At 34.3% G+C, this 22884-nt stretch overlaps 2 protein-coding genes across 3 annotated transcripts; one reads left to right on the forward strand and one right to left on the reverse strand.

Moving 5' to 3' along the window:
* Window positions 1-152: 152 nt before the first annotated feature.
* LOC145728944 (caspase-2-like) lies at window positions 153-5274 on the forward strand. Of its 2 annotated transcripts, XM_081979515.1 has the most exons (3): window positions 153-449; window positions 516-953; window positions 2412-5274. In XM_081979515.1, the coding sequence occupies exons 1-3, from the start codon at window positions 336-338 to the stop codon at window positions 3075-3077; spliced, it is 1218 nt and encodes a 405-aa protein (XP_081835641.1). In that variant the 5' UTR covers window positions 153-335; the 3' UTR covers window positions 3078-5274. The 2 variants fall into 2 exon arrangements, with proteins under 2 accessions (XP_081835641.1, XP_081835639.1); XM_081979513.1 differs by having other exon boundaries at window positions 154-953.
* Window positions 5275-5693: 419 nt separating this feature from the next.
* asp (microtubule assembly factor abnormal spindle) lies at window positions 5694-22491 on the reverse strand. The gene is made up of 7 exons (XM_081979512.1): window positions 22199-22491; window positions 18979-19173; window positions 18724-18927; window positions 14497-18660; window positions 10699-10909; window positions 8832-9133; window positions 5694-6283 (listed from the first exon to the last, which is right to left on the reverse strand). The coding sequence occupies exons 1-7, from the start codon at window positions 22208-22210 to the stop codon at window positions 6026-6028; spliced, it is 5346 nt and encodes a 1781-aa protein (XP_081835638.1). The 5' UTR covers window positions 22211-22491; the 3' UTR covers window positions 5694-6025.
* Between the last annotated feature and the right edge of the window lie 393 nt (window positions 22492-22884).

Raw genomic sequence — 22884 nt, forward strand, 5'->3', positions numbered from 1 at the left:
CCCAAATTTTTAATTGTCATTTGTCAAAACAACATTTCTGACACCACTTTAATGTTTCTATCTCGTTCTTTTGCATACGGAACACAAGGAACCACCACAAATCTGTCATGTGTCACTAGTGACAGAAAAAAACTTAACCCTATTAATTTTCAACTCCTTTGTTTATTGTTTATGTGAGTGACTAACCAATGGTTTAGCATTTAGGATAGTTTATCAGTGTAGACTAGTAGGGTAGATTGCAGGTTCAGACAAGAAAAAATTTGTACCAAAATGCATTTTTAACACTTGTACGATCTTCAAAATGTCGTTTATCTTAAGTTTGTTGTATACTTGAAATGGACAAAAAAAAACAGGAAGTAAACATGCAAGTTCAGCCAAGGGATGTGCTAAGAAAGCACTGGAATCAGTTACTGCAATTAACTGAGGTGAACAACTTTGCTAGGATGCTAGTGAGTTATAGCAAGTTCACTGAAACTGATATATCTAATCTATTTGGTGGGAATGATGAACTTCAGAACAAAGAAAAATTTTTCACTGAAATCATTACTAAACAAGATATAGACGAAATTTTTGACCTGTTACTGCGATGGCTTAAAATGATTGGGCATGACGAGTTAGCCAGATTGATGTGTCCTAAAACATTCGATGCACACAATGAAGTAGATGAAGATGAAGATGATGACAAGTTTTCCACTTCCATTGAAACTGAGGCTCCGCAAGAGTTTGACCAAAGCAAAACCCCACTGGAAATTAATGTGATTCCAGCCACCGAATTTATGGACACACCACAACACAACCCCAATGTTCCCTTTTATCATTGCAGGTCCGAGAATAGAGGGAGGGTGCTTATTATCAATAACTATGACTTTCCTGGCACTAACCATGATCCCAGAACTGGAGCTGGAGTTGATGAAACTAATTTGAATAAGCTTTTTGAACAAATGGGTGGTTGGGTGAGTATGATTTGTTGCGTTTTTACTTACATTGTGGTGAATAGTTTTGTGCAACCAATTAGCTCCATCTTTATCACAGACTGAAGAGATTTATCAGTTTTCTTGTATACACATATCAGTCAGTGTTATGATGGTCAAAAGTCACTTAAAATACTGAAAAGTAGGTGATTAGACTAGATTATCTTGGGTTCTTTTTGTGTGGGTATGCTTTTGATTTATAGACATAAAAATGTTAGTTCCACTTCTAATTTAGGCTCAAATGAGGGTTGAAAGTTTAAGAGGGAAACAGGAAGATTGTTTAGAGACAAAGCCTTGAATAAGAATTATTTTTGATATTAGATAATATTGTTCATAATATAATTCATTTCAACACTGGTGGAATACTTCTTGAATTCCTGGTTATATGTATCTTTAATTTCATTAAAATTGGCATTTTAAATTAAGATATACAGTGCATAATACAAACTGCAACAGGTACTTTAGTTTATTTGTCATCAATAAGCATTAGAGAGAATTAGTTTTCTTTTGTGTTATTTATATTTACTGACAGTCATAATTTTTACAAAGAAATGAAATCATTTATCTCAAGTGGTTGGTTGGACTGAGTACTCAAAGTGAAGATAGAAGTACTTATTTTGAAGATTTAATTTTAATTAAATCATTTATTTATTTACTTTAAGTTAGAAACTATTTTGAAATATGATTTATAACCATCTGAGTAACAGAAATGTTGTAAAGTGTTTTTTTGTCAGTTTTCTTTTTTTCCAACAGTCTCAACCAGTATTTCCAAAAATTTCCCACCTCTAAGAAAATTGAACCACATTTGTATGGGGATTGTGGAAACGGTTATAGAGATACATACTTATTTGGTTAATTGGGAGAAAAGTTGGGATGAATGGAAAATTGTGATGTTAATATTGGACTTAGGCCAAAATTAATAACACTTCTCCACAGCAACTTTGAAAGCTCTTTAAAGTGGCATTATCAGTTTTTCATTCCTACGTTTCCTCTTTGCAAAACCATCATCAACCTCAATTTTTTAAATGCAGTCATTGTTTTTTTAATATCAGATTCTCAAAGCCCACTTTATTCGGAATTAAATGATGTATGTCACTTTATGGTTTAAATGAGATTTACTCTGTGTTTGACCTTAATAAATAAACTTTCTATTAGGAATAAGATTTTTTTTTTAATTCGTAATAAGACAAATGAATTCATGTAGAATTAAGCTACAATTCATAAAAAAGATGATCAAAATCGAGCAAAGGATTGAAGAGGAAATTGATGTTAAACTAAGTCTAAATTTTGACCGTTCCTCTAATTTTGTCGGTGTGTGTATTTTATTCAAAGGTTTTTAAGGCATTTAAAATTGTCTTTCTTTTTAATTTAAAATAGATATTATAGTAGAGATTTTATTTCACTCTGTATTTGGGACATAGATGATTTATTTATTTGCAGAAAATCACAATCGTTATCAACCAAACCGCCGAACAAATGCGCAAAGCTTTAAAGGAATTTGCCGGTGCAGAACCGGAAAGTCCTTACGATATTTGCTTCGTATTTATCATGAGCCACGGCTCAGAAGATTTGAACACCACCATAGTGTACGGATCAGATGGGAAATATTTGCGAGACAACGAAATCGAGGACTATTTCATCAACAAAAACTGTCCTTTGTTTAAAGGCAAACCGAAAGTAATCATTTACCAAGTATGTCGAGGTCATGATTTGGATATCGGAGTGACGGAAAAGACCCAATACGATGGGAAATGCAATCATCCGAATGTCACTGATAAAGGAAAAAAACAAAATGCTAGAATGCCAGTTAGTCGTCGACCTGTGGAAGATATGTTAATCGGCCACGCTACAATGCAAGGCTCTAAGGCACATCGTGACCCATTTAGAGGCACCTGGTACATTGAGTTAATATGCAAGAATTTCATGGAATTTGCCAAAGTAGAGCCAGTTGATAATCTACTAATGAAAGTGGACAGTGAGCTGAGACGACGTGTATCCGAATATAACACGGTGCAAACATCCGAACAAACTGTCAAAGGATTTAATAAGCTTTATTTAAATCCTGGCATTTTTGAAGCGGAAGGAAAAATGCAAAAGTATAGTTAAGTTTAAATAACCCGGAGTGGTCTTAAACCTTTGTGATATCTAAGCCAACTTTCTAGTGTAAAGAAGCTCTTTTGGCTCTCTCGTTTCTAGAACCAAATTGATGTTCAGAAGTCATAAAATCCTTAAAAAGGATGTTTAATAATGACACTTTTAAAACACTGCCCCAGCTGTATTGCTCATACCAGTGCGGAGGTAACGTTTTGTCTGTTTGTCATTCTATAGTTGAGTTTTTTTACTATTTAATTGTTCATCGTTTGTGTAATTATCTGTGCTACTCCGCACTGGTTTTATCTTCCGTAATTAGTGTTTAAAGGTTCAATAATAATATTTTTGTATGAATTTTTACCCCAAGACTTTAAAAATGACATCGAAATACATTAAGTTCAATTTTTCGCCTAAAAATTGCAATCATAATGCTCATTATCGTGTCATATTGCCACTTTGTGTGGCCATGCCATATAAAGTCATGTTAGGTTGTTAAGCCGGTTTTCCCCATTTATTTTATTTGTGGCTCGTGATTTATATGTGAGTCTCTTTTATTATTCTTGTTTTTGTAGTGTTATTTTTATTAGTTAATTTTTGTATTAGAGAATATTTGTCCTGTGAATGATTGCAATTCGCATAATGCTAAATAATTATTTTTTATGGAAGTTAAGGTACTGTCCATTGAGTTTTAATGGTAGAGATTGAAAAGAAATTAATAAAAGGTTCAAATTACATGAATAAAGTCATGCTTTTGTTGTAGAACTTGTTCTAAATATTTGAACGCAACTTACTTGAATTATACAGAATGTCCCAAAAAAGTGTGACAGAACAAACTTATTTTTTTTTTTAAATGGAACACCTTGTTTATTATTCAAGTGTTGCAATAGAGAACGTCGAGACGATTTCAACGTTATATGGTTAGTTGGATTTATGTGATATATTTTTACCAAAAAACTGAAACAAAAAACGAGTATTATAACAGACAAATTACTCTCGCTTATCAAATAACCGAGTTATTGACGTTTAAACTGAGTGCTGCACAGCTGATTGGTTTTGAATTAACGGTCAACTTTGACGCCCTCTAGCGGCCAAACGGTGAACTCGATCACCTGATTTTATGGTATTTTTGGAAACCTCGGAATGTCCTCTACAATTTTATTTCTAATCACTTTTACTGTCACTTGTCAAATAACCGAGTTATTGTCGTTTGACCAGAGTGCTGCGCAGCTGATTGGTTTTGAATTAACGATCATAGGGTGGTTTTGTAAAAGTATTATGGATAAATCCAACAAACCATACATGGTTGAAATCGTCTCGACGTGCTCTGTTCAACAATTGAATAATATACAGGGTGTTCCATTTAAAAAAACATCTGTCACACTTTTTGGGGACATCTCGTATAATTCAAGTAAGTTGCGTTCAAATCTTTAGAACAAATTCTTTCAAACATGTTTTTTTCTAAAATAATAAACAAAATAGTTAAAGGGAGGGGGGATTTATAACGAAACACCCTCTACGTATTATAATTTCTCCTTGATCATATCACTCTGTCATATTGTGTGCATTTCTTTGATTCATTATGAAAAAACCGTAATTAAAAAGTAATACAATTTTCAGAATTACAGTTTTTTCAGTTCGTGGTGGATCACCCTGTATATGCGTTTTGTCGGGGTGTTGAGTTAACTCCAGTTATCATTGAACTCCATGGACGTTTTTAAAACTGTACAGGGTGTCCAAATATCGACTTTTTGGAACACCCTGCACATTAATAAACTTTCATCATTCAAGTAGTCAAATTTGATTTCATTACTAAATTAATTTTTGTATTGTACCATATCTACTCTAATATAGGGTGTGTCTCACATTTTGACTAAATATAGGTAAAAAAATATTAAAATCAATTTTAGATATTAATTTATAAACAATAACGCTTTATAGTTGTGTTTGTTTTATTATTTTTTAATCTATAATTATTTGCCTATCAAAATCGTGCAATCATTTTCATATATTCATTATATACATTTTTAATCTATTTGAATCACCCAGTACTATTGTACATTAGACCTGTAATAAAGGCGATATATTATCGTATCTCAAATTGGGCTCCCGCGTTAACAAAATAGTTTTTTATGTATTTATAAATTATATTTTATACCTGAATTACAAAAACAATTTTTTTACTACATATTTTATAATAAAGGAATTGTAAATATTATTTTGTTTTATTAAACCTGACTACAAGTATAAAATGCAGTTTTCAGTCAGCAAAAATTCACTCTTTTAAGGAATTTGAGGAGAATTTAGGAAAAAATGGAAAATGGAGGAATTTTCCCCTGTATCTTACCAACAAATGGATTATGATTTTATGATGATTATTTTACATTATTTTGATATGATTAATTCTGCTGACGCCATGTTAAATTTCACAAATAAGTAACACACTGTCGCGAAAACCGCATCTTTAAAAATAAGTGAGATACCCTACAAAAGGGTCGAAAATGGGACACCCTGTACAAAGTTGCTTATTCTGTTGTACTGTTTGTAATCACTCCAAACTTTCATTTTGTGCCCAAAAGTAGCCTCTATTATAGTTACAATATGGGTTGTGGTTATTTGCAAAAATATTCTTAATAAAAAAGTATAAGTGTTTATTAATAATAATTGTAACAGATAAATTAGTTAATGTACTAACATATTCTTGTTATTTTAGGTACAATATTATTATAGCATTGTTAGTATAGTATTGGATATACTGACAATGACACAATAAGCAGACTGCCCTTCTGTTGTTTCAGTCTGATTAATAAAATAAAATCATACAACTAAGAAACTAATAATTATATAAATTAAATTGAAAAATCAATAAAATTTAACCAAAATATAACACAAAAAGGCTTAAACACGGTTTAAAAAAATGCTTACAAAACAAATAATAATTCTCAGGATGGCACACACGAATGATATTACACAAAGTCTGAAGTCTGGAGATTCAGTATTTTTACTAAATTGTTTATGGCCAGAACTGAGTTAGTAAAAACGTTAGGACCATCGTAATCGAGGCCCCAATTCGCTTTCAGGCAAGGCAGTTTAGTTTCTTTGGTATGACCAAACACTGAACTGTTATTGACTTGTCGTGATTTTAGGACCATTTTTTGTTTACGGTGAACCAGACTGTAGATTTTTCCTATTTTCTGATTTAAATTTGGCACTCGAAGTATTACCTGCAACAAAATAATGAAATACAGTTAATAGAGATTGGTTAGGTATACAACAAATCACACTAAACAAGAATGACGTCACAAATTTTTAAGAGAGTGTTCGCAGAGATAATCTCCAACTAGTAATCAGAGAAATAGATACATCCATTGGCCACAAGTCAGAAAACGTCATAGTCACGTGAACATTCAACCAATGAAACTTGACATTTACTGTTTCTGATTTGGAAACCAGTCAGGGATTGCCTCTGCAAACAGACCTAATATTGGCTTATAAGTATTTCAAGTTGAAGTAAGTTTAGTTGGAACACACATTTTTACAGCGTTTTCAACTAAGTTTTACCAACATTTTGCAACGTTGTCCAACTGAAAATTTTTCCCGACTTCTAGGAGTGTTCTCAAATAGCCATTTTCTGTAATTTAATAAAAAATTGTAACTTTGCCAAATTGACATTTTTTGTAATTTAAAAGAAAACTTGCAACATTGCTAAACTACCAATTTTGCTGCTTTTTAAACAAACTTTTGCAATATTACCAAACTGACATTTGTCCTAATTTTTGCAATGTTGCCTAACTGATATTTCTCCTTATTTAATCCAAAATTGTTGTAATTTATAGCCTACTTTTTGCAACGTTGTAAGTTGACCTTTTTTTATCAAATTTTTGCAATATTGTCAAACTGACGTTTTTCCTAATTCTTAATAAATATTTCAAATGGTTATAATGCAATGTTGCAATAGCCATTTTTAATATATTTTAGCAACGTTGCTAAACTGTCATTTTTCTGATTTAGTACCAAATTTTTTCAAGGTTGCCTATCATTTTTCTTAATTTTTATCAACTTTCTGAAATGTTGCTAAATAGCCATTTTCTCTAATTTATAAACAAGTTTTTGCAATCATATTTGAAAAATTTGGTACTAAATCAGAAAAATGACAGTTTGGCAACATTTCAAAAATTTAATAATCAATTGGAAAAAATATGTTTAGCAACGTTGCTAAAATGTATTAAAAATGGTTATTGCAACATTGCATTATAACTATTTGAAATATTCAGTAACAATTAGGAAAAACGTCAGTGTGACAATATTGCAAAAATTTGTTTAAAAAGCAGCAAAATTGGTAGTTTAGCAATGTTACAAGTTTTCTTTTAAATTACAAAAAATGTCAATTTGGCAAAGTTACAACTTTTTATTAAATTACAGAAAACGGCTATTTGAGACTATCCTAGAAGTGGGTAAGAATTGGAAAAAAATGTCAGTTTGACAGCGTTGCAAAATGTTGGTAAAACTTAGTGAAATGTCAGTTGAATTGGAAAAAATTCGTAATAAATTAGGGAAAATATAAATATCCATATGACAACATTGGAAAAATTGGGAAAAATGTCAGTTTGGTAACATTGCTAAAATTTGTAGTTTAGCAAGAAGTTTTCATTTAAATTGCCAAAAATTTGATTTGATCATATTGCAAATATATTTGGTAGAAATTACAAAAAATTGCAAAAAATTTGTAAACATTAAGGAAGATGTCAGTTAGGCAATACTGCAAAAATTTGGTAATAAATTTAAAAAATTTCAATTCAAAGCATTACATAATTGACCATAACATGGAGAAAATGTTCATTTGGCAACATTGGAACAGTTTGGTACTAAATTAGGAAAAATGTCAGTTTAGCAAAGATACAATCTTTTTTAAAATCACAGAAAATGGCTATTTGACAACACTCCTCGTAGTTGATAAGAATTAGAAAAAATGTCAGTTGGCAACATTGCAAAAATTTATTAAATTAGTAGCAAAATTGGTAGTTTAGCAACGTTGCAAGTTTTAATTTAAATTTAAAAAAATGTCAATTTGACCATATTGCAAATATATTGGGTAGAAATTACAAAAAATGGCAATTTGGAAATATTGCAAAAATTTGGTAATAAATTAGGAAAAAGGTCAACTTAGCAAAGTTACAAGTTTTTTGAAATTACAGAAAATGAGTATTTGACAAGACTCTAAGAAGTTAGTAAGAATTAGGAAAAAAGTCAGTTTGTCAATATTAAAAAAGCTACATTGCAAGTTTTATCTTTATTTACAGAAAATGGAAATTTGACAACATTGCCAAAAGGTGATAAAAATGAGAAAAAACGTCAGTTTTGATTTTTTAAGAGACACATAATAGTTAATTTTGTTTAAAATCAGAAGAACAAACAAAACTGTATTAGGTACCTAACACATGCTGTACTAATACCTACTACATTTGGTATTAGTTTTCTGGAATAATCTATTCTCTTGATTTTGTCAGTTTATTATGACTTTAATTGTCAGATTGTTTGTCAAAAGTAAAACCACCTGGCATGTGCTAAGAAATACAATTTTCTAGCTTCCATCATTTCGTTTACATTAGAAAGAGCTGCGGCTAGTCTGATGGGGTATTAAAAATACTATATTACAGTTAAAGTAAAAAGAGATGCAGCTAATCTGCTAGGATATCAAAAATACTGTACTATCCAAAGTTAGAGGTTGAACTGGTTCACAAAAAAACATAAAAAGTAAAAAATCACACTCACCCTTTTCCATTTCGGTTCGTGGGCAAACAACCAAACCAACGTACACACGGATGGAAACAAATTGGTCTCTTTATCGCACCAATGCAACATTATATTGAATAGATCGGTAACGTGCGCCGGGTCCCAGCTTTTGTTTCTAGTCGCGGTATATTTGAAAAAGTTGACGAGGATAAGACTGGCGTTGTTCACCAAGTCCGCTTCGGGCGCTGAACGACTGGCGGACGTCATACAAACGTACAGTATGCCAGGCAACAAATCGCTCAGACTTTGACATATCTCTCTACAGTGTCTAGTAACGAAATCTGGAAAAAAATTGTAGTTAAATAGATTCACAGCTATTTAGGATACGAAGTGGGAAAAAGTAGTACTCTCCCAGTGAGCAAGCAATGACCAATGACGTTAAAGTACGACTAGAAGACGTTATTTAAGTCTAAATTGATAGCTTTGTCACCGTAACATCTAACGGTAACCTTCTATGTATTAAAAATTACATTATGAAGGAACGTCCTAAGACGTCTTACAACATTATACAACAAGGTTTCAAATTCATATTCGTTTTGAGACCCAAAATTTTAAATGAATTAACCCAGGACTAATGAACTTCAAAGCGATGAATGGTTGCGTTGATTGAAAGGGTTTTGTACGTGCTTTATGTAATCTAGAATATGTTTTGCATATTGTTATTTTATCAATTTGGTTTGCTGCACCAATTTGGAACATTCTGTATGACAATAGGCTACAATGCTCATAAAAATATCTAATAAAATTACTGTGGCAGCAGCGGAAAATCAAACCAAAGACAGACTTAACAAGAAGTAAAAAAATTATCAGAAAAACTGGCAACGCTTCATAATGTGTATCATATTAACAGTTAAAAAAAACTCTTTCTAAAACATTAAACCTATTGGCAAATATAGAAGATTTGGCAACATCTCTCGTTTTTTTGTTTCAAAAATCAAACAGCCATTTTTCTGTCAATTTTTGGTTTTAAAGCCATAATTTAAATAGGACACTTTGTATATTTAGGGTTGTATGATTCTATCTGTCAAGAGCTGCAGCTAACCTAACCTAATTATACATTTTAAATTTGCTGTTTTTGAGATAATTAAAATTAAATTACACTCCAAAACCTAATTTAAACCAAATAAGCTTCATAAACACTAAGGAGATAGGTAAAAAATAATGCATATTTACTGCAGAGGGTTAGCCACCCAAACCGTTCATGAAAAGATTATTAGGATTCAATATTATACCGGTATATTATTGTATTTTTGAATAGTCCTATCGATTTCAAATGTTACCCTGTAAACAGGGTGTTTACATTTAAAGTAAGCAAGTTGACATCTACTTCTGGTTAAACCGAAAGTGACAGAAAGATGAAAATATTTTAAAACATAGAACTCCAATCATCTAATTTCTTTTAACTTCAAAATTTCAAATTTCTATAAATATTTGATCCTGATAAAGTTTTAATGAACAGTTTGGGTGGCTGACCCTGTATAGTCCTGTGTGACGTTACATTTGAGGTGTGGTCGTTATTGGTAACTCATCAACGTATTATTACGAACTAATTTACGTCACTATTACTCTGACATTAGGCCGTTAAGTTAACGTTGAATAACGTGAAAGGTTCTTGAGACGTAATTTTCCTAACTGCTTAAAACAAAAAGAATGAGTTTTTTGGTCATAAACTTAATTTTTGTCTATAACAACGGATAGTAAACCAAGTAGCTTAGGTTACTACTACTGTTTACTTATGTATTGTTATAAGTTTATGATTACGATTACGACTAAGAACTTAGGTAAACCTGGCCTAAATTTAATGTAAAATATCTGACAAACTGAAAACTTGTAGTGTAAACTTTACCTAGATCTTCTAGAGCGGTAATCATTTGTTTCAATGATGAGTTCTGCCCAGTTACGCAAAGTAATGCGGCCTCACTTCGCTCTGCTAACGTTCGTTTTCTCTTCGATTCTAGTTTACTGGGAGTAGGACAACGTTTCCTCTGACGATTCGCTCTCAGCGAAAGAATTTCCGGAATTTTCGATGTTCGCACTGAGTGTCCTCTCCAATAAGCCTGGTAATTGATTTTTAGGTTTAACAGTTGTATTTTGTTCTGATTTAGTATAAGTACGGTCGTCTAACACATGCTTGAACTTTATTAAATCTAGAAGAAGATAGAAAACTTTCTTTTAAATATACACCATATTCCATAATGAGATATGTCACGGCTAATGAGAACCTTCTAAAAAGTGCCAGAGGCCTCTACAAGTGTCTTAAACTTTCCCAGAATTGTTTTAAATTTCCAGAGGCCTCTAGGACCATTCTGAAAGTTCCATAGACCTCTGAAGGCCATTGAGAACCTTCTAAAAAGTGCCAGAGACCTCGACGTGTCTTAAACCTTCTTAGAGCTGCTTTAGAGTGCCAGAGGCCTCTAGGACCATTTTGAAAGTTCCATAGATCTCTAAAGGCTATTGAGAACCTTCTAAAAAGTGCCAGAGACCTCTACAAGTGTCTTAAACCTTCTTAGAGCTGCTTTAGAGTGCCAGAGGCCTCTAGGAACATTTTGAAAGTTCCATAGATCTCTAAAGGCTATTGAGAACTTTCTAAAAAGTGCCAGAGACCTCTACAAGTGTCTTAAACCTTCTTAGAGCTGCTTTAGAGTGCCAGAGGCCTCTAGGACCATTTTGAAAGTTCCATGGATCTCTAAAGGCTATTGAGAACCTTCTAAAAAGTGCCAGAGACCTCTACAAGTTTCTTAAACCTTCTTAGAGCTGCTTTAGAGTGCCAGAGGCCTCTAGGACCATTTTGAAAGTTCCATAGATCTCTAAAGGCTATTGAGAACCTTCTAAAAAGTGCCAGGGACCTCTACAAGTTTCTTAAACCTTCTTAGAGCTACTTTAGAGTGCCAGAGGCCTCTAGGACCATTTTGAAAGTTCCATAGATCTCTAAAGGCTATTGAGAACCTTCTAAAAAGTGCCAGAGACCTCTACAAGTTTCTTAAACCTTCTTAGAGCTACTTTAGAGTGCCAGAGGCCTCTAGGACCATTTTGAAAGTTCCATAGACCTCTAAAGGCTATTGAGAACCTTCTAAAAAGTGCCAGAGACCTCTACAAGTGTCTTAAACCTTCTTAGAGCTACTTTAGAGTGCCAGAGGCCTCTAGGACCATTTTGAAAGTTCCATAGATCTCTAAAGGCTATTGAGAACCTTCTAAAAAGTGCCAGAGACCTCTACAAGTTTCTTAAACCTTCTTAGAGCTGCTTTAGAGTGCCAGAGGCCTCCCTCTAGGACCATTTTGAAAGTTCCATAGATCTCTAAAGGCTATTGAGAACCTTCTAAAAAGTGCCAGAGACCTCTACAAGTTTCTTAAACCTTCTTAGAGCTGCTTTAGAGTGCCAGAGGCCTCTAGGACCATTTTGAAAGTTCCATAGATCTCTAAAGGCTATTGAGAACCTTCTAAAAAGTGCCAGAGACCTCTACAAGTGTCTTAAACCTTCTTAGAGCTGCTTTAGAGTGCCAGAGGCCTCTAGGACCATTTTGAAAGTTCCATAGATCTCTAAAGGCTATTGAGAACCTTCTAAAAAGTGCCAGAGACCTCTACAAGTTTCTTAAACCTTCTTAGAGCTGCTTTAGAGTGCCAGAGGCCTCTAGGACCATTTTGAAAGTTCCATGGATCTCTAAAGGCTATTGAGAACCTTCTAAAAAGTGCCAGAGACCTCTACAAGTTTCTTAAACCTTCTTAGAGCTGCTTTAGAGTGCCAGAGGCCTCTAGGACCATTTTGAAAGTTCCATAGATCTCTAAAGGCTATTGAGAACCTTCTAAAAAGTGCCAGAGACCTCTACAAGTTTCTTAAACCTTCTTAGAGCTACTTTAGAGTGCCAGAGGCCTCTAAGACCATTTTGAAAGTTCCATAGACCTCTAAAGGCTATTGAGAACCTTCTAAAAAGTGCCAGAGACCTCTACAAGTGTCTTAAACCTTCTTAGAGCTACTTTAGAGTGCCAGAGGCCTCTAGGACCATTTTGAAAGTTCCATAGATCTCTAAAGGCTATTGAGAACCTTCTAAAAAGTGCCAGAGACCTCTACAAGTTTCTTAAACCTTCTTAGAGCTGCTTTAGAGTGCCAGAGGCCTCCCTCTAGGACCATTTTGAAAGTTCCATAGATCTGTAAAGGCTATTGAGAACCTTCTAAAAAGTGCCAGAGACCTCTACAAGTGTCTTAAACCTTCTTAGAGCTGCTTTAGAGTGCCAGAGGCCTCTAGGACCATTTTGAAAGTTCCATAGATCTCTAAAGGCTATTGAGAACCTTCTAAAAAGTGCCAGAGACCTCTACAAGTTTCTTAAACCTTCTTAGAGCTGCTTTAGAGTGCCAGAGGCCTCCCTCTAGGACCATTTTGAAAGTTCCATAGATCTCTAAAGGCTATTGAGAACCTTCTAAAAAGTGCCAGAGACCTCTACAAGTGTCTTAAACCTTCTTAGAGCTGCTTTAGAGTGCCAGAGGCCTCTAGGACCATTTTGAAAGTTCCATAGATCTCTAAAGGCTATTGAGAACCTTCTAAAAAGTGCCAGAGACCTCTACAAGTTTCTTAAACCTTCTTAGAGCTGCTTTAGAGTGCCAGAGGCCTCTAGGACCATTTTGAAAGTTCCATAGATCTCTAAAGGCTATTGAGAACCTTCTAAAAAGTGCCAGAGACCTCTACAAGTGTCTTAAACCTTCTTAGAGCTGCTTTAGAGTGCCAGAGGCCTCTAGGACCATTTTGAAAGTTCCATGGATCTCTAAAGGCTATTGAGAACCTTCTAAAAAGTGCCAAAGACCTCTACAAGTGTCTTAAACCTTCTTAGAGCTACTTTAGAGTGCCAGAGGCCTCTAGGACCATTTTGAAAGTTCCATAGATCTCTAAAGGCTATTGAGAACCTTCTAAAAAGTGCCAGAGACCTCTACAAGTTTCTTAAACCTTCTTAGAGCTGCTTTAGAGTGCCAGAGGCCTCCCTCTAGGACCATTTTGAAAGTTCCATAGATCTCTAAAGGCTATTGAGAACCTTCTAAAAAGTGCCAGAGACCTCTACAAGTGTCTTAAACCTTCTTAGAGCTGCTTTAGAGTGCCAGAGGCCTCTAGGACCATTTTGAAAGTTCCATAGATCTCTAAAGGCTATTGAGAACCTTCTAAAAAGTGCTAGAGACCTCTACAAGTGTCTTAAACCTTTCTAGACTTGTTTTAAATTGTCAAAGGCCAAGACCTGTGAATGATACTGAAAAATTTCTGAAAAGTTTCAGATCCTTCTACAACTGTCTTAAACTTTTCCAGTGTCCGCTAATGTCATTAAACTTAACTCTGTGGAGTTATGAATACAACTTGCAATGCGACTAATCAAAGAAATAGAAGTAATTCCCGCATTCCAGTTGTATGTTAGCGCTGAGTGTTTTGACAGTTGACTCAGAGTCAGGTGACGTCAGAGTAAGTGAATATTCTTGGTAAATTACTAAGAATTTAACGAAGAAGGACTATTCAAAATTCTGAGAATATTTGTAAAACACGAATCTCGATAATTTGAGGTTTTCTGTAAAGAATTTAAGAAAATTACCTTAGTCAAAAATACAAACTTTTAGAACATAATAAACGACCGTACTTAAGACCCTTACAACCTTCTGTAACGTAAAACTTACCTGAATTTTGACAGCCGCCGCGTTCTGAATTTTCAAAAGTTTCCTCTCTTGGATTGCTTCTGGACTCAATAAGGCTGAATACTTTTTCCTCACTAGATATCCTCTTATTAAAGGCTGCAAACGCAGAACGCTAGCACGAATCACCAAAAATATAGCTCTCTGCTTCTTCATTTCCCGGTAACTTTTATAAAATCTTTGAATTTTGAGGGTTGCACACCTCAAAGCTTCAAACTCTCCCCTTTGTTTCTTCGTTAACAATATTGCCCTGAATCTAACCTGAATAATTAGTACACTTTGGCGCAGCTCTAAGTACTGTTTTCTTTGCACTTTCATTGCCTGTAGAGCTCTAAATCTGGTTTGGATCTTGATTACTGTTTGTTGTATTTCCTGGAATTCGGCACGCACTTTTTTACCCGCTAACACAGCTCGATATCTTCCTTGAATTACTAGGGTGGCATTTCTAAGTTGCTGGAACTCTGACCTGCAGATTTGCATTGCTTTTCTAGCTCTAAACCAGCTCTGTATAGTAACTGCAGCGTTTCTGCATTTGTTGTAATGTTGAAGTTGTAGTTTCATTGCCTGTTGAGCTCTGAATCTTCTCTGAACTGTCACTGCAGCTTGCTTAATCGAGTTGTAGTGTAATTTCTGGATTTTCATTAACCTTGTAGCTCTGTACCAGTTTTGAATTACTACAACACTACGGCGCACTTCCAGGAAGTAAGTTCTTTGTGATTTCATTACTTTTAAAGCACGGTAACGGGTTTGTATTTTGATGATTATTTGTCGTTTCTCCAAATATTCTGTTTGTGCTGTTCTAGCTAGTATCGTAGCTCTGAACCTCCTTTGTATGGTTACCGTAGCGTTTTTGTATTCAATAAAGTGTTGCCTGCAGGTTTGAAGGAGCTTCCGGGCTCTAAAAGCACGCTGAATTACACTGGTTGCCCATTTGAGTTGAGTGTACTGTTGTCGCTGTAGTTTCATAGCCTGGTTGGCTCTGAAACGCCTTTGAAGAGTGATGGCAGACTTTTTCAGTGACTCAAAGTAAGTTTTGTAGATTTTCATTACCGCATTAGCTCTAAATCTTCGCTGAACTACCACTACCTGACCCCGGAACTCTTGGTAAGCCATTCTTTCAACTTTCATCAATTTACAGGCTCTAAATCTCTGTTGAATCGTAATTGCTGAATGTCGTTTTGCTAAATATTCCCCTCGCAGTTGTTTAGCGATCAGTTTGGCTCTAAACCTCATTTGAATGTTAGTAACAGCTTGCCTCAAATTTTGGTACTCTTTCATCTGATGTTTCATGGCTAGTAGGGCTCTAAACCGTTGCTGGACTGTCACAACCGCTTTTCGGTAAGTGACGTACTCTTTGCGCACCTTGTACATTCTGAAATAGGTTTGGCATTTTATGGTGGCCAACCTGATTTCAATATATTTGGCTCTACACTCCTTCATTGCTAACAAAGCCCGGAATCTTCTCTGTACAGTTATGGTGGAGTTTTTCATAGCTTGGTAAGAGCGCATGGCATTTTTACCCTCTTTCCTAGCCCGATACCTTCTTTGCGCTATTATTACCGAATGTTTTAGTTTCAAAAATTGTTTCCGGCCCATAAAAGTCCTGAATTTTCTTTGAATAATTATGGCGGAAGTGTTTCGTAATGCGTAATTATGTCTGATCAACCAACCTTTTGAATAAGCTTGTAATTGAATTGTAATTGAGTGTAATTTTAGATAACGCTTGCGATTAACGATCATTTTAAAGAAGGCTTGTAGTTTCAAGGCAGCGTTGTGTCTTCGACGTTTTTCCATATAATTCCGAACTAATTCACTCAAGGCGTTGTAATACCAAGCTTTTTTTAGTCTAAAGTACCAATGTTGGATCTTCAAAGCTGCTTCTTCCTGACTTTTACGAATTTTCTCCAGTTTTCGCCGTTTCAGCATAACAGGTAGACTTCTAAACCATTTTTGAATGGTTGTGGCACTTTTAGACATTAACGGCGCCTCAAATTTGTAAATAATCTGCCACAAAAAGGACAGAGTCTTTTCTCGATAACCATCCACCAGATCTTTAGGGGTTATTTCAAACTGTATCTCATAACCGCTTTCAAGCAGTGAGTTGAATACAACCTGGTTGTTGTGGACTTTTTGTAGCCTTGAAATAGCTGGAACTCGCAATTTACTGGTCAAATCATCTCTCATTTGTATGATTTCCATTATTCTAGTCAGTCTGACGCCATCACGCAAATCCCCACCCAAATTGTTAACCGCGTAATCAAATTCATGGATATACGATTGTACGTGAGTAACCACATATCCGTGCGACTTGAGGTATTTATTGATATCACCCACTGCAGACAAAGTTTCTCGAGCAAAATGCGCAAGCACTGTTTTACTATCCTTGTCTGTAGCGTTTTTGCAAAACAAACAAGGGTCGTGAGGGATTAGTTTAGCATTTTTGGCTTGATCCAAAAAATACACTAGCATCAACAGTTTTTTTAATAAAAACTTCTTCAAGTCTGCAGTGTATTTAGGAGAAACTGTAGATTTGTGTTTCCGCAACAAATACGGATCGCACAAGAACCGTTGCAGCAAAAAGTCGGTTAAACCGTGAGAATCAGAGTTAGACTTTAAAGGAATGATTTCGTTGTAAATTGTTTCCAGTCCAAGCCTTAACCACAGAGGGTTGTAACCTAAAATTAAGCCTACAATTTCAGACTTTAACTTCAAGTTTAAGTGAACATTTTTGTCTTCCCGTATAGACAATTTGCCTGCATCAATTGCGCTACACACTTTTTGTAATACCGTACTCATTTCCTTGGAGTAAAACAGTTGCCGAGCCGCCTGCCGCAGTTTATCCAACTTGTTATTAGTGTGATAGCAAAGAGATACGGTTTCCTTAGTTGGTGCTAGGGGGACTTCTTTTTTAGTACAAACTTGCCATACTTTTGCCACGTCAACCTCATTTTTAGCGCTTAACTCCGCCGGAGGTGTTAACAAAGCGTTAAGCCATTTTGTGAAGTTTTTCTCTTGCTCATCCAGCCATTCCTCGCTACGGTAAACCGAGGAAGTCATAAAAGGATCAATAATGTTGGCGTATAAAAATGGATTCTTCACAATTACAGTGGTTGTGTAGGTTTCTGTAATAGTTGCCGAGTGAGTGGGAGAAGTTGCGTTTTGTCTTAACTTCAAACCTGTAGAGCATTTGGATATTCTTACAGCACTTACCCCAGTTTTCGACCAGTCTTTTATGTAACTGCTGTCGTTTTTTTCGCGTTTAACTGCTGGCTGATCGGTTGAAGTAAAAATTTTACGTTTTGCTCCTGGTCTTAAGCTAGTTTCACTAAAAATTCCCGACTCCTCCGCTATGACAGACAGAAATTGGGGTGATCTAAAATTCACCACAGGAGATGGAACCCTTCCAGTTCGATTAAAACAAGGAGATACACAGCCAACCTCTAACGTTCGGGTTAACTGAAGCTCATCTTTGGCGCTTAAATCCCCTTTAACGTATGTCTCCCCAGACAAATCTTTGACATAAGTCTCAGAGCTTATATTGTTTTTTATATAAGTGTCCTTACTAGTATTGAAAGCTAGAAATGACGTTGTTTCGTAAGAATTGTTTGTAGAAGGTGGTTTACTGATTGTAGAAGTGAGACTTGGTACAAAACCCATTAAACTTAAACTGCTAGTGTTGCAACTGTTAGGACTGGATGAAAGATTGAGTTTTCGTGGTGAATTCAATTTATCCACCAAATGAGTGCGGTTGTTTAACAAGCTTTCCAAAGTGGGGGTGTTTGAGTTGCTCCTCTTTAACTCTTTTAATGGTGTCGTTGATGGGGATTCAAGACTGTCATGGAACTTTAACGGGGTTGGGGGTACCACATAAGTCTCTCTCCCAACCAAATTAAAGGTTTCCTTCATTTGATCACTGATTGTAAATGAGGACACATGATTTTCCTTGTTTTCGTCATGCCAAACGCTTGTTTTGATATGAGGGACATTTGGTCTTGCAGTCGGTGAATATATCGAGAAGTTTTGATTTTTTGATGGTGTAACTTTAAAAGGGGATTTTTTTGGGGGTTTTACTCTTTTGGGGGGCGACGGCCTTCGCACCAACGGAAGAGTTGCAGATTTTTTTGTTTTAGTTTTTCCAGTATTGACTCCCTGTAAATGTAAAAGACAATTTGTCTAAAAAAAGAAGTTTAATCAAAGAACTGTTGCACTTACCTTAGGATTGACACTCTTCAAAATAACTGCAATATCCCGGTTAATTTTCCTCCCATCAGACAAAGTAAAAGTATGCCGACAAGCTTCTGCAACGGTAGGAGTCCACGTTAACTCCAAAAGCACTTCCTCATTTTGATTTACCTCAATTTCGTCCCAACTTAAACTAAGATTTAATTCGCTGGGAAGGGGTTTCCTTACAAACAGCTGTAAATTATAACATTCACACTCAGTAGTAATTTCCACCGTGAAACTTACATGCACATCGCTTTGACTGAGGTTTTTTATTAAAAGTTGCCTGATTTGGGTAGTGCCTACTACAACATCGTTGAATACAATTTTTGGATTTGGAGTAAAAGGTGCGAGAGACAACACCTCGGGTTTAGTGTCGTCATCTTCTTTTTTTGTATTTCTAACAGCTGGTTTGGTTCTTTTATGAACCACTGGAGATATCTGAAATATACATCATGCACAAAAAGTCAGGGTCATTACAGATTAAAAATATGTAGTATGCAGGAAAGATGAACTATCAGCTAAAAATGTATTATGGGAATGTTACTCATTTTTAACACAAGACTTTTTTATGTTCCAATAACTCTTACAATTTGTAGCTTATATAGGTGGCACCACTGACACATATACACAAATTTTCTGTCATTTTAATAGAATGCGACATAAACCAAAGGATATCCAAATGTAGGTACTGGACTGAATTTCAACGTTTTAGCACTTATAGTTAATTAAATCACAAACCAATTTAGGTGAGTTTGACGTGTGAAAAACTCAATATCTCACAAACTGTATGAGTTAACTGCACACTTTATTATAACTTTATTAACAACTCCTTCAAATTTAACACATTTTATTTAAGTTAATTAAATTTGTGAAAAAAAAAATTCTGCTTGAGTATATTAGCAAGTAATAAAATTAACATGATTTCTATAATAGGTACTTAGCTTATAATTAAACCCTTTATTTTTTATCAATCTATAAATCCAGACTGCTATGCATGGTTTCTGGGTCACCCTGTATAATGAACTTATGATTTGAATATACCTATTGCAGCTTCCACTAAAACACTCTCTGTACAGTAGGTATATTCAAGAATGAAGCAGAAGTTCATATATTGTCACAGTTTGACAGTTTTCATGTCAAAATGCTATAATTTGGGTATTTTGACAGTTACAGTGTGGTTCAAAGTATCAATATGTAACCTTTGAAATTCTCTTTCAACCACACTGTATATTATAAACACAAAATATTTAATAACTAAGTGATTTAATAATAGTAAATAGAGTGTGGATTCAATTGCAATCTGAGTTTGACAGTTTTCACGTCAACAGGCTAAAAGTCGGATATTTTGACAGTTACAATGTAGTTCAAAATATCTATTTGTAGCCCTTGAAATTCTGTTTTGACAACATTGTAAATTATACAGTGTTGTCAAAAGAAATCAGAATCAGGGAATACTTTTTCAATAATTTGCTCCACATGTATTTATTATTTTTTGTTGGGCACTTTTTGATGTAGAATTGGCATATGAAAATGAACTTGACTTTTTCATTACAAATATGTACTATCAAGCCCTGAAATTTATTTGTGGTTTAACACCCTGTATATGCGAAAATAGCTAGTTCTCTCACTCTTTTTATCTACACTCACTGGATATTATTCAAAAATAACAGTTTTTTTATAAGTTTTTCACACAGGAAAACACCACTTTTTGTAATTGAATACCCTGTACAAATTAGAAGAGTTTTTTTACGGTTTTAAGTATGTTTCAAAAATGTTGACATGTCAAACTAAAGCAGCAATTTCATTTAAATTTTTATACAGGGTGTCCTGTAATAAAATCGCAAAAAAGTGAAACAGTAACAAATTTCAGCTTACATGATAATAAATCCCAGTATATCAATTAAAAAGCCAAAAAACAGGACTTTTGGACTAATTTTTACTGAGGTTAAATTTTTTTGCCTATAGGTCAGGTAAATCTAAACTTCCAAGACTTGTGAGAGTCCAAATTTGTACTGAATAGTCTAAAAACTTGTTATTTACTAGTAGGAATAGTCTTAAAATTTGTTTTTTCAGACTGCAATCCATTGTTGAGTGTCTGAAACTAGATTTCAAGCACTAAACACAGTCCGGAAATCAAGACAAAGATTGTTAGGAATAAAACTAATTCTTTACCTAAAAATAGTCTAAAAACTGACTCTTAAAGCTAGAAATTACTTTATTAAAACTAAAGAGAGAGAGAGTCCAAAAGTTTATTTTTAGGACTTGGTGTACAACTCAATTTTCTGGACTGAAACAAATCTAGAATGCAATCAGACACTGGAAACAGTTCAAATTAAATTATTGAACTAATTCTGTAGCAATTAGGGCCAAAACTTGACTTCACTATTATAAAATAGTCTTAAACCCGATTTTCAGTCATGATGCACTAAAAACAGTCTGAATTTTTTAGAAAAGCTAAAAATGTTTACACTGATGAGTGTAGAAGTCAATTTAATAGTGGAAAAGCTTGAAATGACATTTTCAAGACTATGTACAGTGTACAAACTAGCTTTCAGGTCTAATAAGTCAAAAACTTTGTGAATATAATCTTGAAACTCTTTTAACCCTCTTAAAAAGTCAATTTTTGCCATTTCAAAGTCATATTACTATAGTTTCTAAGTCAATTTTCAAGACTTTCAAGAAAAGGTTCTTAAAGTCTTTCAATTTGTCTGAAAACTTTAAAAACTCTCAATCAAAATTGTTCCAACAGTCTGACAGTTATGACAAAAAACTGTTTTTTTCAACTAAAATTTAAAAGGAATGTATTTTACTTATGAAGAATTTTTCAGGAAAATGACAGAAAATGCATGTCAACTTATTTTTTGAAGGGCTATTGAATGGTGAATTATTGACATTTAAAACTGGACCACCCTATACCAAGTACCAGCTCTAAATCATTAATTTTACAGGATTGCCAATAAGTTTGTGACAATTTGTAAATACTGGCAATGTGGTTTACCATTTCATATCAATTTAAAGATCCATGATTAATGAAGCACTTGGACCAATGTCTCCTCTTTATATAATTATTATATACTCTTTGCTTCTTCAACTTAAAAACTAGGAACAGCACTTGTCCTCTAGGAGTAAAATTATCAGCTCAGTTACCAGTGTCCAGAAATATTTTTGTAAAAATTCTGTTTGATGATATACTACCACAAGGGCTTTACTAATAGCACTTGTGGTAGTATGTCATCAAATTATAGAATGAAAGACCATTTTAGCTACAAGTCTATTGTAATGTAATATTCTGTAGGTATATGCTTTGTTGTGTACATATTGTCTAAACAACCTGGATTTTTGTATTTATGATCTCTCTGTTAAGTTTTAACAACGTTGCCCTACAACCACGTTTAATACAACTATACACAAGTAGAAAAAACACACAAAACAACAAATTAAACTGAAAATAATGTTAGCTTACCTGGAAAAACATAATCGAGTTGAACTAAACAGAAAGAAAAGTGTTTCTGTATAGTTAAAGTACGGTAAAAGACGGGACTTTCTACAGGATTAACTCTAACACACTCTTTAAAGATAAAACTCACTTTTTTGCCTTAAAATATGCTTAAAAAACGAGACATACAAATTTAAATCTGATGTTTCACCAACAACATTTAAAAAATGAAACGGTCAGCAATGTTGCCAAAGTTCCCTAAGTTTGTGATTACACACTGAAACTAAACCCATCCAGTAAATAATTCAATTGAGAGAGATTCATTCGTTGAACAGTTAAAAAGCTGCATAACAGGTAACAACTGAATTATATTAAAATAGAGGTTCAAATTTTTAAAAATTTAGACGGTAACACAAGTAAATAATCAGTTTTAATGATACTCGTGGCGATCTGGCAATGGCGGATCTGCTTGACAACGGTTTTCGATCATGTCAACTGTCAATTTAATTAATCATATACCATTTTCTTTATATACTACAAGCTATGGCGCTAGTGGACGTACTTTTTGCTTTAAAATTGTTTTTTGGGATTAATTGATTTGTTATCGAATTTATGAGACCAAAAATGGAGGTGGAACCTCAGAAAGTAGCTTTTAATGGTTTTACCCTATTTTCAGCTGCTTATTTGATTATACTGAACTGTTATGAAAAACC

This window comes from Ips typographus, linkage group LG5 (assembly GCF_016097725.1).
Source record: "Ips typographus isolate SLU linkage group LG5, UJ_Ityp_2.0, whole genome shotgun sequence".
NCBI lineage: Eukaryota > Metazoa > Arthropoda > Insecta > Coleoptera > Curculionidae > Ips > Ips typographus.

Excerpts from the sequence above, each read along its gene's own strand:
- LOC145728944 (XM_081979513.1), top strand. The coding sequence starts at position 336 with ATGGACAAAAAAAAACAGGAAGTAAACATGCAAGTTCAGCCAAGGGAT. Across the intron at positions 954-2,411 it reads TTGAACAAATGGGTGGTTGG|AAAATCACAATCGTTATCAA; the intron begins GTGAGTATGATT and ends ATTTATTTGCAG.
- asp (XM_081979512.1), bottom strand. Across the intron at positions 18,928-18,978 it reads TCAGTCAAAGCGATGTGCAT|CTGTTTGTAAGGAAACCCCT; the intron begins GTAAGTTTCACG and ends TATAATTTACAG. Across the intron at positions 6,284-8,831 it reads ACGAACCGAAATGGAAAAGG|GTAATACTTCGAGTGCCAAA; the intron begins GTGAGTGTGATT and ends ATTTTGTTGCAG.